At 46.1% G+C, this 12,815-nt stretch overlaps 1 protein-coding gene across 3 annotated transcripts in view; it reads right to left on the bottom strand.

The window, feature by feature from the left end:
• The window catches only part of LOC143287458 (short transient receptor potential channel 7-like), a 108,226-nt gene that overhangs the window by 36,409 nt on the left and 59,002 nt on the right, over positions 1-12,815 (bottom strand). For all 3 annotated transcript variants that reach the window (XM_076595460.1, XM_076595458.1, XM_076595459.1), the window contains exon 5: positions 4,576-4,739. In XM_076595460.1, the coding sequence (XP_076451575.1) occupies positions 4,576-4,739 (164 nt within the window). The remainder of the gene's footprint in view (positions 1-4,575; positions 4,740-12,815) is intronic.

The following is a 12,815-nucleotide window of genomic DNA, read 5'->3' on the forward strand; positions in this document are numbered from 1 at the left end:
CAACAATAACAACAACAACAACAACATCCCACACCACAATCACCACACTCACAACAACAACAACAACATCCCACACCACAACCACCACACTCACAACAACAACAACAACAACATCCCACACCACAATCACCACACTCACAACAACAACAACAACATCCCACACCACAACCACCACACTCACAACAACAACAACAACATCCCACACCACAACCACCACACTCACAACAACAACAACAACATCCCACACCACAATGACCACACTCACAACAACAACAACAACAACATCCCACACCACAATCACCACACTCACAACAACAACAACAACAACATCCCACACCACAATGACCACACTCACAACAGCAACAACAACAACAACATCCCACACCACAATGACCACACTCACAACAACAACAACAACAACATCCCACACCACAATCACCACACTCACAACAACAACAACAACATCCCACACCACAATCACCACACTCACAACAACAACAACAACAACAACAACAACAACATCCCACACCACAATCACCACACTCACAACAACAACAACAACAACAACATCCCACACCACAATCACCACACTCACAACAACAACAACAACAACATCCCACACCACAATCACCACACTCACAACAACATCCCACACCAAAATCACAACACTCACAACAATAACAACAACAACAACAACATTCCAAACTCTTCTTTCAGAGCAGAAGCATCTCATTCATCGATCTCTGAAAAAAAAAAAAATCGTTGTGTTCTACATCTCTCCTGCGTCTCTGGTCATGTCAGCTGTGTGAGAGAGCGGGCCTCTGCACACGCAGCATCTTTATCACGCACTACCCTGGCATTGTGCGAGGTTTACTTTCCCCTCCAGACAGGGTCCCATTGATGTGAAACGCCGCCTCTCCGTCATAGCGCTGCTCTCGCTTTCCACACACCCGCCTTTGTTGACTTCTGCAATGTTTTTTATTTTTTTTTCTCTCCAGCCGGACTGTTTGTGGGGCTTCTGCTATAGAACCTGGTTTGTTGGGTGTCTACAATAGAACATTATTTGTGGGGCGTTTCTAATAGAACCTTCTTTGTGGGGTGTTTCTCATAGAACCTTGTTTGCCGGGAGTCTGCGGTAGAACTTTGTTTGTGGGGCGTCTGCAATGGAACTTTGTTGGCCGTCTGCAGTAGAACTTTGTGGGCCGTCTGCAGAACTTTGTGGGGCGTCTGCAGTAGAACTTTGTGGGCCGTCTGCAGTAGAACTTTGTGGGCCGTCTGCAGTAGAACTTTGTTGGCCGTCTGCAGTAGAACTTTGTGGGCCGTCTGCAGTAGAACTGTGTGGGGTGTCTGCAGTAGAACTGTGTGGGGTGTCTGCAGTAGAACTTTGTGGGCCGTCTGCAGTAGAACGTTATGGGCCGTCTGCAGTAGAACTTTGTGGGCCGTCTGCAGTAGAACTGTGTGGGCCGTCTGCAGTAGAACTGTGTGGGGTGTCTGCAGTAGAACTGTGTGGGGTGTCTGCAGTAGAACTGTGTGGGGTGTCTGCAGTAGAACTGTGTGGGGTGTCTGCAGTAGAACTTTGTGGGGTGTCTGCAGTAGAACTTTGTGGGCCGTCTGCAGTAGAACTTTATGGGCCGTCTGCAGTAGAACTTTGTGGGCCGTCTGCAGTAGAACTTTGTGGGGTGTCTGCAGTAGAACTTTGTGGGCCGTCTGCAGTAGAACTTTATGGGCCGTCTGCAGTAGAACTTTGTGGGCCGTCTGCAGTAGAACTTTGTGGGGTGTCTGCAATGGAACTTTGTGGGCCGTCTGCAGTAGAACTTTGTGGGCCGTCTGCAGTAGAACTTTGTGGGCCGTCTGCAGTAGAACTTTGTGGGGTGTCTGCAGTAGAACTTTGTGGGCCGTCTGCAGTAGAACTTTGTGGGGTGTCTGCAGTAGAACTTTGTGGGGTGTCTGCAGTAGAACTTTGTGGGGTGTCTGCAGTAGAACTTTGTGGGGTGTCTGCAGTAGAACTTTGTGGGGTGTCTGCAGTAGAACGTTGTGGGGCGTCTGCAGTAGAACTTTGTGGGGTGTCTGCAGTAGAACTTTGTGGGCCGTCTGCAGTAGAACTTTGTGGGATGTCTGCAGTAGAACTTTGTGGGGTGTCTGCAGTAGAACTTTGTGGGCCGTCTGCAGTAGAACTTTGTGGGGTGTCTGCAGTAGAACTTTGTGGGCCGTCTGCAGTAGAACTTTGTGGGCCGTCTGCAGTAGAACTTTGTGGGCCGTCTGCAGTAGAACTTTGTGGGCCGTCTGCAGTAGAACTGTGTGGGGTGTCTGCAGTAGAACTTTGTGGGGCGTCTGCAGTAGAACTTTGTGGGGTGTCTGCAGTAGAACTTTGTGGGCCGTCTGCAGTAGAACTTTATGGGCCGTCTGCAGTAGAACTTTGTGGGCCGTCTGCAGTAGAACTTTGTGGGCCGTCTGCAGTAGAACTTTGTGGGCCGTCTGCAGTAGAACTGTGTGGGGTGTCTGCAGTAGAACTTTGTGGGGTGTCTGCAGTAGAACTTTGTGGGGTGTCTGCAATGGAACTTTATGGGCCGTCTGCAGTAGAACTTTGTGGGCCGTCTGCAGTAGAACTGTGTGGGCCGTCTGCAGTAGAACTGTGTGGGGTGTCTGCAGTAGAACTGTGTGGGGTGTCTGCAGTAGAACTGTGTGGGATGTCTGCAGTAGAACTGTGTGGGATGTCTGCAGTAGAACTGTGTGGGATGTCTGCAGTAGAACTGTGTGGGATGTCTGCAGTAGAACTTTGTGGGGTGTCTGCAATGGAACTTTGTGGGGTGTCTGCAGTAGAACTTTGTGGGCCGTCTGCAGTAGAATCTTGTTTGTGGGGCGCCTGTAATAGAACCTTGTTTGTTGGGTGCCAGCAATAGAACCGTGTTTGTTGGGTGTCTACAATAGAGCATTGTTTGCGGGGCGTTTGTAATAGAACCTTGTTTGTTGGGTGTCTACAATAGAACACCGTGTGTGGGGCGTTTGTAATAGAACCTTGTTTGTGGGTGGTCTGCAATGGAACGTTGTTTCCTCCAGGTCTGTCCATTGTGTGTCAAAGCCTGGGACTGTGCAAATGGTTTTCCTGTCCATTATCCAGTGTCGTCAGTCCATCGTTTCTTGGTGGTGTTTTTTTTTTTTTTTTTTCGGGTTTTCTCCTTTTTTTTTCCATCTCGCAGCTTTCCCATGAAGTATGGTTGCTGTGTAGCCGCGTGGTTTGTCACACGTGTGCTCGCCAGTGTGATCCATCTTATCATATCGCACGAACTACTACTACTACTACTGCTACTACTACTACCACACCTATAACAAAAGAACAACAGAAACAACAACAACAACTGCCACCACCACCATCACAACAACAACAACAACTACTACTACTACTATTACGACGACTACGACTAGTACTAGAACTACTACCACCACAGCTACTACTATTACTACTTCCACCACCACCACCACCACCACCACCACCACAACCACCAACACGAATGACGACAACTGCTACAACCACCATCACCACCCCCGCATTCACCATTTTACTACTACTACTACTGCCATTACTACAACTACTACAGCGTTGGACTTTCAATCTGAGGGTTCAGGGTTCGAATCTCGGTAACGGCTCCTGGTGGGTAAAGGATGGAAATTTTTCCGATCTCCCAGGTCAACCAACGTAAGTGCAGACTTGCTTGTGCCTGAACCCCCTTCGTGTGTATACGCACGCAGACAATCAAATACGTACGTTAAAGATCCTGGAATCCATACCCAGCATGCACACCCCCGATAACGGAGTATGGCTGCCTACACGGCGGGGTAAATAAGCAAAACGGTCATACACGTAAATTGTTAATGTCTGTCCAAGTGTGTACGTGTGCGTGCCTGAATGACACAGGGAACGAATGATGAGCGCCCAATGGCAGCCGTCAGTCGGCTCTACCCAGGTAGGCAGCCTGTTGTGCAAATGACCCCATGTTTGTACAGCGCTTAGAGCTTGGTCTCCGACCGAGGATAGGCGCTATATAAGAATCCTTATCATCATCATCATCATCATCATCATCATCACTACCACCATCTTCTACTACTACTACTACCACCTCCATCACCACCATTTCACCACCATCACCACCATTTCACCACCATCACCACTACCCCCACTACCAGCCCCACAACAACCCTCCCCCGCCACCACAACCCCCACCGCCACCCCCTCACCACCACCATCACTACCACCCCCTCACCACCACCCCCACCGCAACCCCCTCACCACCACCACCACAACCACCCCACCACCACCACCCCATCAACACCACCACCACTGCCACCCTCACCACCCACCCCACCATCACCACCACCACCCCATCAACACCACCACCACCATCACCACCACCATCACCACCACCACCCACTCACCACCACCATCATCTTCACCACGACCGCCACCCTCACCACCATCCACACCATCACCACCACCACCACCACCACCACCACCGCCACCCTCACCACCATCCACACCACCACCACCAGTCCCAGCAGTGTCCAGGAAGGTGTCCAGACCTTGAAGTCCTCTCTCCGCCACATGGTGCAGTCGTCACAGGAGCAGAAGTAGTCGTGGGGCACGTCCAGGAAGACCCCGTTCATCAGGATCTTCTTCACGATCTGGAAGTTGTTCCGCTTGGCCGCCCGCAGCAACACCTCGCGCAGCAACTTGTTCACGTTCTCTGCAACATTACAGGGGGATCTGTTCATGTTCTCTGTAACATTACAGGGGAACCTGTTCACGTTCTCTGCAACATTGGAGGGGAACCTGTTCACGTTCTCTGCAACATTACAGGGGAACCTGTTCACGTTCTCTGCAACATTGGAGGGGAACCTGTTCACGTTCTCTGCAATATTAGAGGGGAACCTGTTATTATTCCCTGCAACATTGGAGGGGAATGTGTTCACGTTCTCTGCAATATTAGAGGGGAACATGTTCATGTTCCCAGCAACATTAGAGGGGAACCTGTGCATGTTCTCTGTAACACTGGAGGGGAACTTGTTCACGTTCTCTGAAAAACATTGGAGGGGAACCTATTCACGTTCTCTGCAATATTAGAGGGGAATAATTTTACGTTCCTGCAACATCACAGGGGAACATTTTCACGTTCCCTGCAACATTAGAGGGGAACCTGTTCACGTTCTCTGCAACATTAGAGGGGAACCTGTTCACGTTCTCTGCATTATTAGAGGGGAACCCGTTCACGTTCCCCGCAACAACAGGGATAAAATCAACAGGATGGCTGACGGGTGTGATGGCCGAGTGGTCAGAGCTCTGGATACTCGTCCGTGTCCTGGGTTCGGTTCCCGGTTTCGGCACACTGGTGGGTTAAGAGTGGTGACTTTTCTCATCTTCCAGGTCAACATTTGTGCAGATCTACCGGTGCCCGAGCCCCATTCGTATGTATATTGACAATGAAGATTGACTTCACGTTAAAGACCCTGTAATCCATGTCAGTATTCGGCGGGTTTTGGAAACAAGGACCTGTCCTGCATTTCATGAAACCCCCGAAAACAGAGTATGACTCTTACGCGAGGCGAAAACGATCATACATGTAAAAGCCCACCCGTACATTCCATTGAATATGAGAGTTGCGGCCCACACAACGCCAAACAGAAGAAAAAGAAGAAGAAGGAGGAGGAGGAGGAGGAGGACGGGAAGAAGAAGAAGAAGAAGAAGAAGAAGAAGGAGAAGGAGGAGAAGGAGGAGGAGGAGGAGGAGGAGGACGGGAAGAAGAAGAAGAAGAAGAAGAAGAAGAAGAAGAAGAAGAAGAAGGAGAAGGAGGAGAAGGAGGAGAAGGAGGAGGAGGAGGAGGAGGACGGGAAGAAGAAGAAGAAGAAGAAGAAGAAGAAGAAGAAGAAGAAGAAGAAGAAGGAGGAGGAGGAGGAGGAGGAGGAGGAGGAAGGGAAGAAGAAGAAGAAGAAGAGGAGGAGGAAGAAGAAGGAGGAGGAGGAGGAAGAGGAGGAGGAGGAGGAGGACGGGAAGAAGAAGAAGAAGAAGACGGAGAAGAAGAAGAAGAAGAAGAAGAAGAAGAAGAAGAAGAAGAAGAAGAAGAAGAAGAAGAAGAAGAAGAAGAAGAAGAAGAAGGAGGAGGAGGAGGAGGAGAAGAACACTGGGGGAGGAGGTGGAGGAGGAAGACGACGACGAGGAGGAGGAGGGAGGAGGAGGAGGAGGATGGAAGAGGCGAAGGAAGAGGAGGAGAATGAGAAGGAGGAGAAGGAAGTGAGGAGACGGAGGAGGCGGAGGAGGACTAACTGAAACGATGTGACAGAATCGGTGAGGCGATGGGCTCTAAGGTTTGGTTGCAGGAACGATCTCACCAGCGCTGGATTTGCTCAGCGTCACAAATGTTCGGTACTCTTCGCTAATTCCACAGATATAGGACCATTCCCTACACGAAGCAAACAGCGACGCAAAGGGAGAATACACAGTCCGGCTCTGATCTGGCGAGAAGGGTTCGATAATGGTGTTGTGTTCCTGGGAAAGGCCCTTCACTCCGACGTTCCTCAATCCATCCAGGTGGGAACGGGTACCTGACTTCGATCGGGGAAGGTTATAAAAGGCAAGCGGAAAGAGAGGAGGACTGAGCCCCGCCTTTCTATGACGAGCTCTTGACACTGTGGGCATGAATTCACTGCTCTGATTGAATGATACAGGAAACGAATGATGAGCGCCCAATGGCAGCCGTCAGTCGGCTCTACCCAGGTAGGCAGCCTGTTGTGCAAATGTAACCCGTGTTTGTAAAGCGCTTAGAGCTTGGTCTCCGACCGAGGATAGGCGCTATATAAGTATCCGTATCAATCAATCAATCAATCAAACCTGTGGTCTGAAAATCCGCGGGACCTTTAACATTTTTTTTTTTTTTTTTTAATTTCTCGTTGATCTCAAAACGAAGTAACTGATTGTAACGTTCCTGGAAAATTACAACAAAACCGTTTCGGAACGAAAATGTAATTAAAACTCCAACACAGGCGCAGATTGATTGATTGATTGATTGTTGTTGTTGTTGCGAAAATTGCTTTTCCACAAGAAAGGGACAAGGATTATTTTAATTAAATGAGTTTATAGCTTATGAAATGCTTAATTCGGCCTGCTGGTTAAAAAACAACAACAACACCATTCTTTTCATCTCTACTGGTTAAAAAAAAATATAGGGCACACACACACACACACACACACACACACACACACACACACACGCACAGACGCACACACACACACACACACACACAGACGCACACACACACACACACACACACACATACACACACAGACGCGCACGCACACACACACACACACACACACACACACACACACACACACACACACACAGACGCACACACAGACGCGCGCATACACACACAGACGCGCGCGCGCGCGCGCGCGCACGCACACACACACACACGAAAGAAGCGTATTTACAATACTTATGCTTGGTGAATCACTGAACTCGTTGAATAAGCACAGAGATACACTCATATATATATATATATATATATATATATATATATATATATATATATATATATATATATATATATATATATATATATATATATATACATTAAACAAGAATCACGTAATTAGTCCAGCTTCCAAAAGTGTGTGTGTGGGGGGAGGGGGGGGGATTGGGGGGGCGGGGTGTCTGTGTGTGTGTGGATGTGTGGGTGCTGACAAGAACGCAAAGGCCCCTAAATTAACGATAATCACTTGCTGACTTCATCTTTCAACCCCCTCCCCTCTCTCTCTCTCTCTCTCTCTCTCTCTCACGAATTCAGGAACAATGAAATGGGGCCCTGCTCATATCGGTCAGTTTTTTTTGTGAACACAACAGCGATAACATTCAGCTATCCTCAGCTGTTATTATGGTCGTCCTTCGGATTCGAAGATGATCATGGCTTTAAACAGATGGAAGATCGGTGGCTGGTTAACATAACTCACCGGACTGGTATCGCTGTCGTGTTGATCATTATACTGGAAGAGGGAACCTAAATGAAATCATCGTTGTGTAAATCAGACTAATTTCACTGTTGTGTTTACAGTGTAGCAGATGAGAGCAGCTGAATTACATCGTCGTGTTGATCAGTATACTGGAAGAGGGAAGCTAAATGAAATCATCGTTGTGAAAATAATTTCAACGTATACTAGCTGAAGGTAGCTAAATGAATCCGTTGATGTGTTGATCAGTATACTAGCTGAAGGTAGCTAAATGAATCCGTTGATGTGTTGATCAGTATACAAGCTGAAGGTAGCTAAATGAATCCGTTGATGTGTTGATCAGTATACAAGCTGAAGGTAGCTAAATGAATCCGTTGATGTGTTGATCAGTATACAAGCTGAAGGTAACTAAATGAATCCGTTGATGTGTTGATCAGTATACAAGCTGAAGGTAGCTAAATGAATCCGTTGATGTGTTGATCAGTATACAAGCTGAAGGTAGCTAAATGAATCCGTTGATGTGTTGATCAGTATACAAGCTGAAGGTAGCTAAATGAATCCGTTGATGTGTTGATCAGTATACAAACTGAAGGTAACTAAATGAATCCGTTGATGTGTTGATCAGTATACAAGCTGAAGGTAGCTAAATGAATCCGTTGATGTGTTGATCAGTATACAAGCTGAAGGTAGCTAAATGAATCCGTTGATGTGTTGATCAGTATACAAACTGAAGGTAACTAAATGAATCCGTTGATGTGTTGATCAGTATACAAGCTGAAGGTAGCTAAATGAATCCGTTGATGTGTTGATCAGTATACAAGCTGAAGGTAGCTAAATGAATCCGTTGATGTGTTGATCAGTATACAAACTGAAGGTAACTAAATGAATCCGTTGATGTGTTGATCAGTATACAAGCTGAAGGTAGCTAAATGAATCCGTTGATGTGTTGATCAGGAAGGAGGAGGAATTTTGTTTAATGTCCCGTCACACATATCGGTGATTGAAGACATTTTGTTAAAGTATTTATGAATACATCTGAGTATTATCGGTTAGAAGGGGTGGGAGATGTGGATGAATGGAGGGTTGGGGAAAACTGGGCAAATGAGGGTAAAAATGTGGGTGAAATTTGGAAGAAAAACAAAACAAACAAAAAACCCCTCTAAATACAGTTACAGGAAATTACTTAAAGGACTTCGTAAGAGAGAAGTCGTTAAACTGACAAGCGAAACAACTGATAATGAATGCAAAAGGTCAAAAACGTCAACGTTCTCAGTCACTTGTGAAGACACACTTTCGTGTACAAAAGGCTTCATCAAGCTACAGTGAAAAATTATATGCTCAGTTGTCAGGTTACTAAAGCATATACACTTGACATTAGAACAATACTTGGTCCGTAATGAATTTGATAATAATTGGTCTGCGAATCGGACCAAAGTCTGAGAGAGTCAACTGACGCGGTTTTAGACTTGAATTCAAGCACCTATAAAAGTCTCTTTCTAGTATATTGATGTGTTGATCAGTATACAAGCTGAAGGTAGCTCAATGAATCCGTTGATGTGTTGATCAGTATACAAGCTGAAGGTAGCTAAATGAATCCGTTGATGTGTTGATCAGTATACAAACTGAAGGTAACTAAATGAATCCTTTGATGTGTTGATCAGTATACAAGCTGAAGGTAGCTAAATGAATCCGTTGATGTGTTTATTAGTATACAAGCTGAAGGTAGCTAAATGAATCCGTTGATGTGTTGATCAGTATACTAGCTGAAGGTAGCTAAATGAATCCGTTGATGTGTTGATCAGTATACAAGCTGAAGGTAGCTAAATGAATCCGTTGATGTGTTGATGTGTTGATCAGTATACTAGCTGAAGGTAGCTAAATGAATCCGTTGATGTGTTGATCAGTATACAAGCTGAAGGCAGCTAAATGAATCCGTTGATGTGTTGATCAGTATACAAGCTGAAGGTAGCTAAATGAACCCGTTGATGTGTTGATTAGTATACAAGCTGAAGGTATCTAAATGAATCCGTTGATGTGTTGATCAGTATACAAGCTGAAGGCAGCTAAATGAATACGTTGATGTGTTGATCAGTATACAAGCTGAAGGTAGTTAAATGAATCCGTTGATGTGTTGATCAGTATACAAGCTGAAGGTAGCTAAATGAATACGTTGATGTGTTGATCAGTACACTCGCTTAACGATGCTGAATGATATATACATAGACACAAAAATGAAGACAGACAGACAGACAGGCAGGGAGAGAGAGGGAGAGGCGGAGGGAGAAAGAGGCAGAGGCACAGAGAGGCCTACGTAGAGTAAGACAGGGAGACAGTGAGAGACAGAGACAGAGGGAGACACAGAGCGAGAGAGAGGGAGAGAGAGAAAACGAGAGAGAGAGGAGAGAGAGAGGGGAGAGAAAAAGAGAGAGAGAGAGAGAGAGAGAGAAGAGAAGACAAGACAGGACAAGACAGGACAGGACAGGACAGGACAGGACAGGGCATGATCATGTATTTCCGTGAATGTTTGTCTGTATACATGATGCTGAGTGATACAAGCCATCAGGATGGTGGTTATAACATATATGGAGAAAATAGTACTACCTGACGCTGAAACATACAAGGCATCAGGATGGTGGTTATAACATATATGGAGAAAATAGTACTACATGACGCTGAAACATACAAGGCATTAGGATGGTGGTTATAACATATATGGAGAAAATAGTACTACATGACGCTGAAACATACAAGGCATCAGGATGGTGGTTATAACATATATGGAGAAAATAGCACTACATGATGCTGAATGATACAAGACATCAGGATGGTGGTTATAACATATATGGAGAAAATAGCACACACATCACAATATAAGAATTTAGTTGCACTGCGAATCATGATGCACAAGTTTAAAGATAGAATACACATAGCAATAATGGGGAAACATTACTTTTTTTTTTAATCAAGAAAGCGTGTGAACTCTTAGAGAGAACGGGGTTGGAGGGGGGGGGGGAAGCAGAGTTGGAGGGGGTTGAAATAAATGAATATTTTCCCCCCTGGTGGTTATGAATAGGACTCTACGCACAAAATGTGTACACATACATACACAACACCTCCCCAGTGTGTATGTGTGCGTGACTGAAACCTGATTGAAAGATGCAGGGAACGACTGATCAGCGTCCAATAGCAGCTGTCAGTCTCCGAGTTTGTAAAACGGTTAGAGCTTAGTCTCCGACCGAGGATAGATGCTATGTAAGTATCCGTATCATCATCATCATCATTATCATCTCAACTTTCACACACACACACACACACACACACACACACACACACACACACACACACACACACACACACACACAGAACACGGGCATCAGAACAGCTCATTCAGTAACGTAAAGAGTTACTAGATAAAAGAACGTCGGGACCATTGACATTAATTAACAGTGCCGGGAAGTGTGGCTGGGTAAATGAAGAGACTCATTAAATGATGGTTGCTCATATACTGTGTGCATCAGGCACATTGCTTACATATTGCCTACCTTGCTCTTTCACACTGAGCTGTGAGAACATGGTAGACCTGGCTTACACACCGCTCACGTATCACACCAGTGTGTGTCAGTGTATGTGTAGTCTTCAGTTTAACGTCTGTTCCACTTTAAAGTGATATTGGACGAAAAAAAAAGGGGGATGGTGAGAGGAGACTAAGGTGGAGGGGGGTGGGCGAAGAAGTGTGTGTGTATATGTGTTGCCAGACTATTTCTGTAGTCACATTTATTCATCCCCCCCCTCTCTCTCTCTGTCTGTCTGTCTGTCTCTCTCTCTCTCTCTCTTCTTATTATTATTTTTTTTTTTTTTAATGTGCGGTTATCCTTAGCATGTCATGTCGTGCATTACCTTCCTACTGCACTTAACAAAACTCGAACTCGTCGCGCATTTCACGTGTCATATTATCGGAGCCAAACAAACGTGATCTGTGTAAGTTACAGAAGGATTGCCGTGATAATCATTCAGGTAATTCATTTCTTATGTCGGATGATTGTCTGTTGGCGGCACTGGTAGGGCGGCGTTTTTGTTGTTCGCGGGTGGCTTTCAAAACGTCCTTGATAGTGCTCTGACGGGCAGCATCCCATTTTTGATCTGACATTGACAGTGTCGTCAAATATCTAACTCTTTTCTCTGACACTGACAATGTCGTCAAATATATAACTCTTTTCTCTGACATTGACCGTCATCAAACGACTGACGTTTCCCCCACATTCACAGATCCTCAGATCCATCAAACGAGTGACGTTTCCCCCACATTCACAGATCCTCAGATCCATCAAACGAGTGACGTTTCCCCCACACTCACAGATCCTCAGATCCATCAAACGAGTGACGTTTCCCCCACACTCACAGATCCTCAGATCCATCAAACGAGTGACGTTTCCCCCACATTCACAGATCCACAGATCCATCAAACGAGTGACGTTTCCCCCACATTTACAGATCCTCAGATCCATCAAACGAGTGACGTTTCCCCCACACTCACAGATCCACAGATCCATCAAACGAGTGACGTTTCCCCCACACTCACAGATCCTCAGATCCATCAAACGAGTGACGTTTCCCCCACACTCACAGATCCTCAGATCCATCAAACGAGTGACGTTTCCCCCACATTCACAGATCCACAGATCCATCAAACGACTGACGTTTCCCCCACATTTACAGATCCACAGATCCATCAAACGAGTGACGTTTCCCCCACACTCACAGATCCTCAGATCCATCAAACGAGTGACGTTTCCCCCACACTCACAGATCCTCAGATCCA

This window comes from Babylonia areolata, chromosome 11, assembly GCF_041734735.1.
Source record: "Babylonia areolata isolate BAREFJ2019XMU chromosome 11, ASM4173473v1, whole genome shotgun sequence".
NCBI classification, from domain to species: Eukaryota; Metazoa; Mollusca; class Gastropoda; order Neogastropoda; family Buccinidae; genus Babylonia; species Babylonia areolata.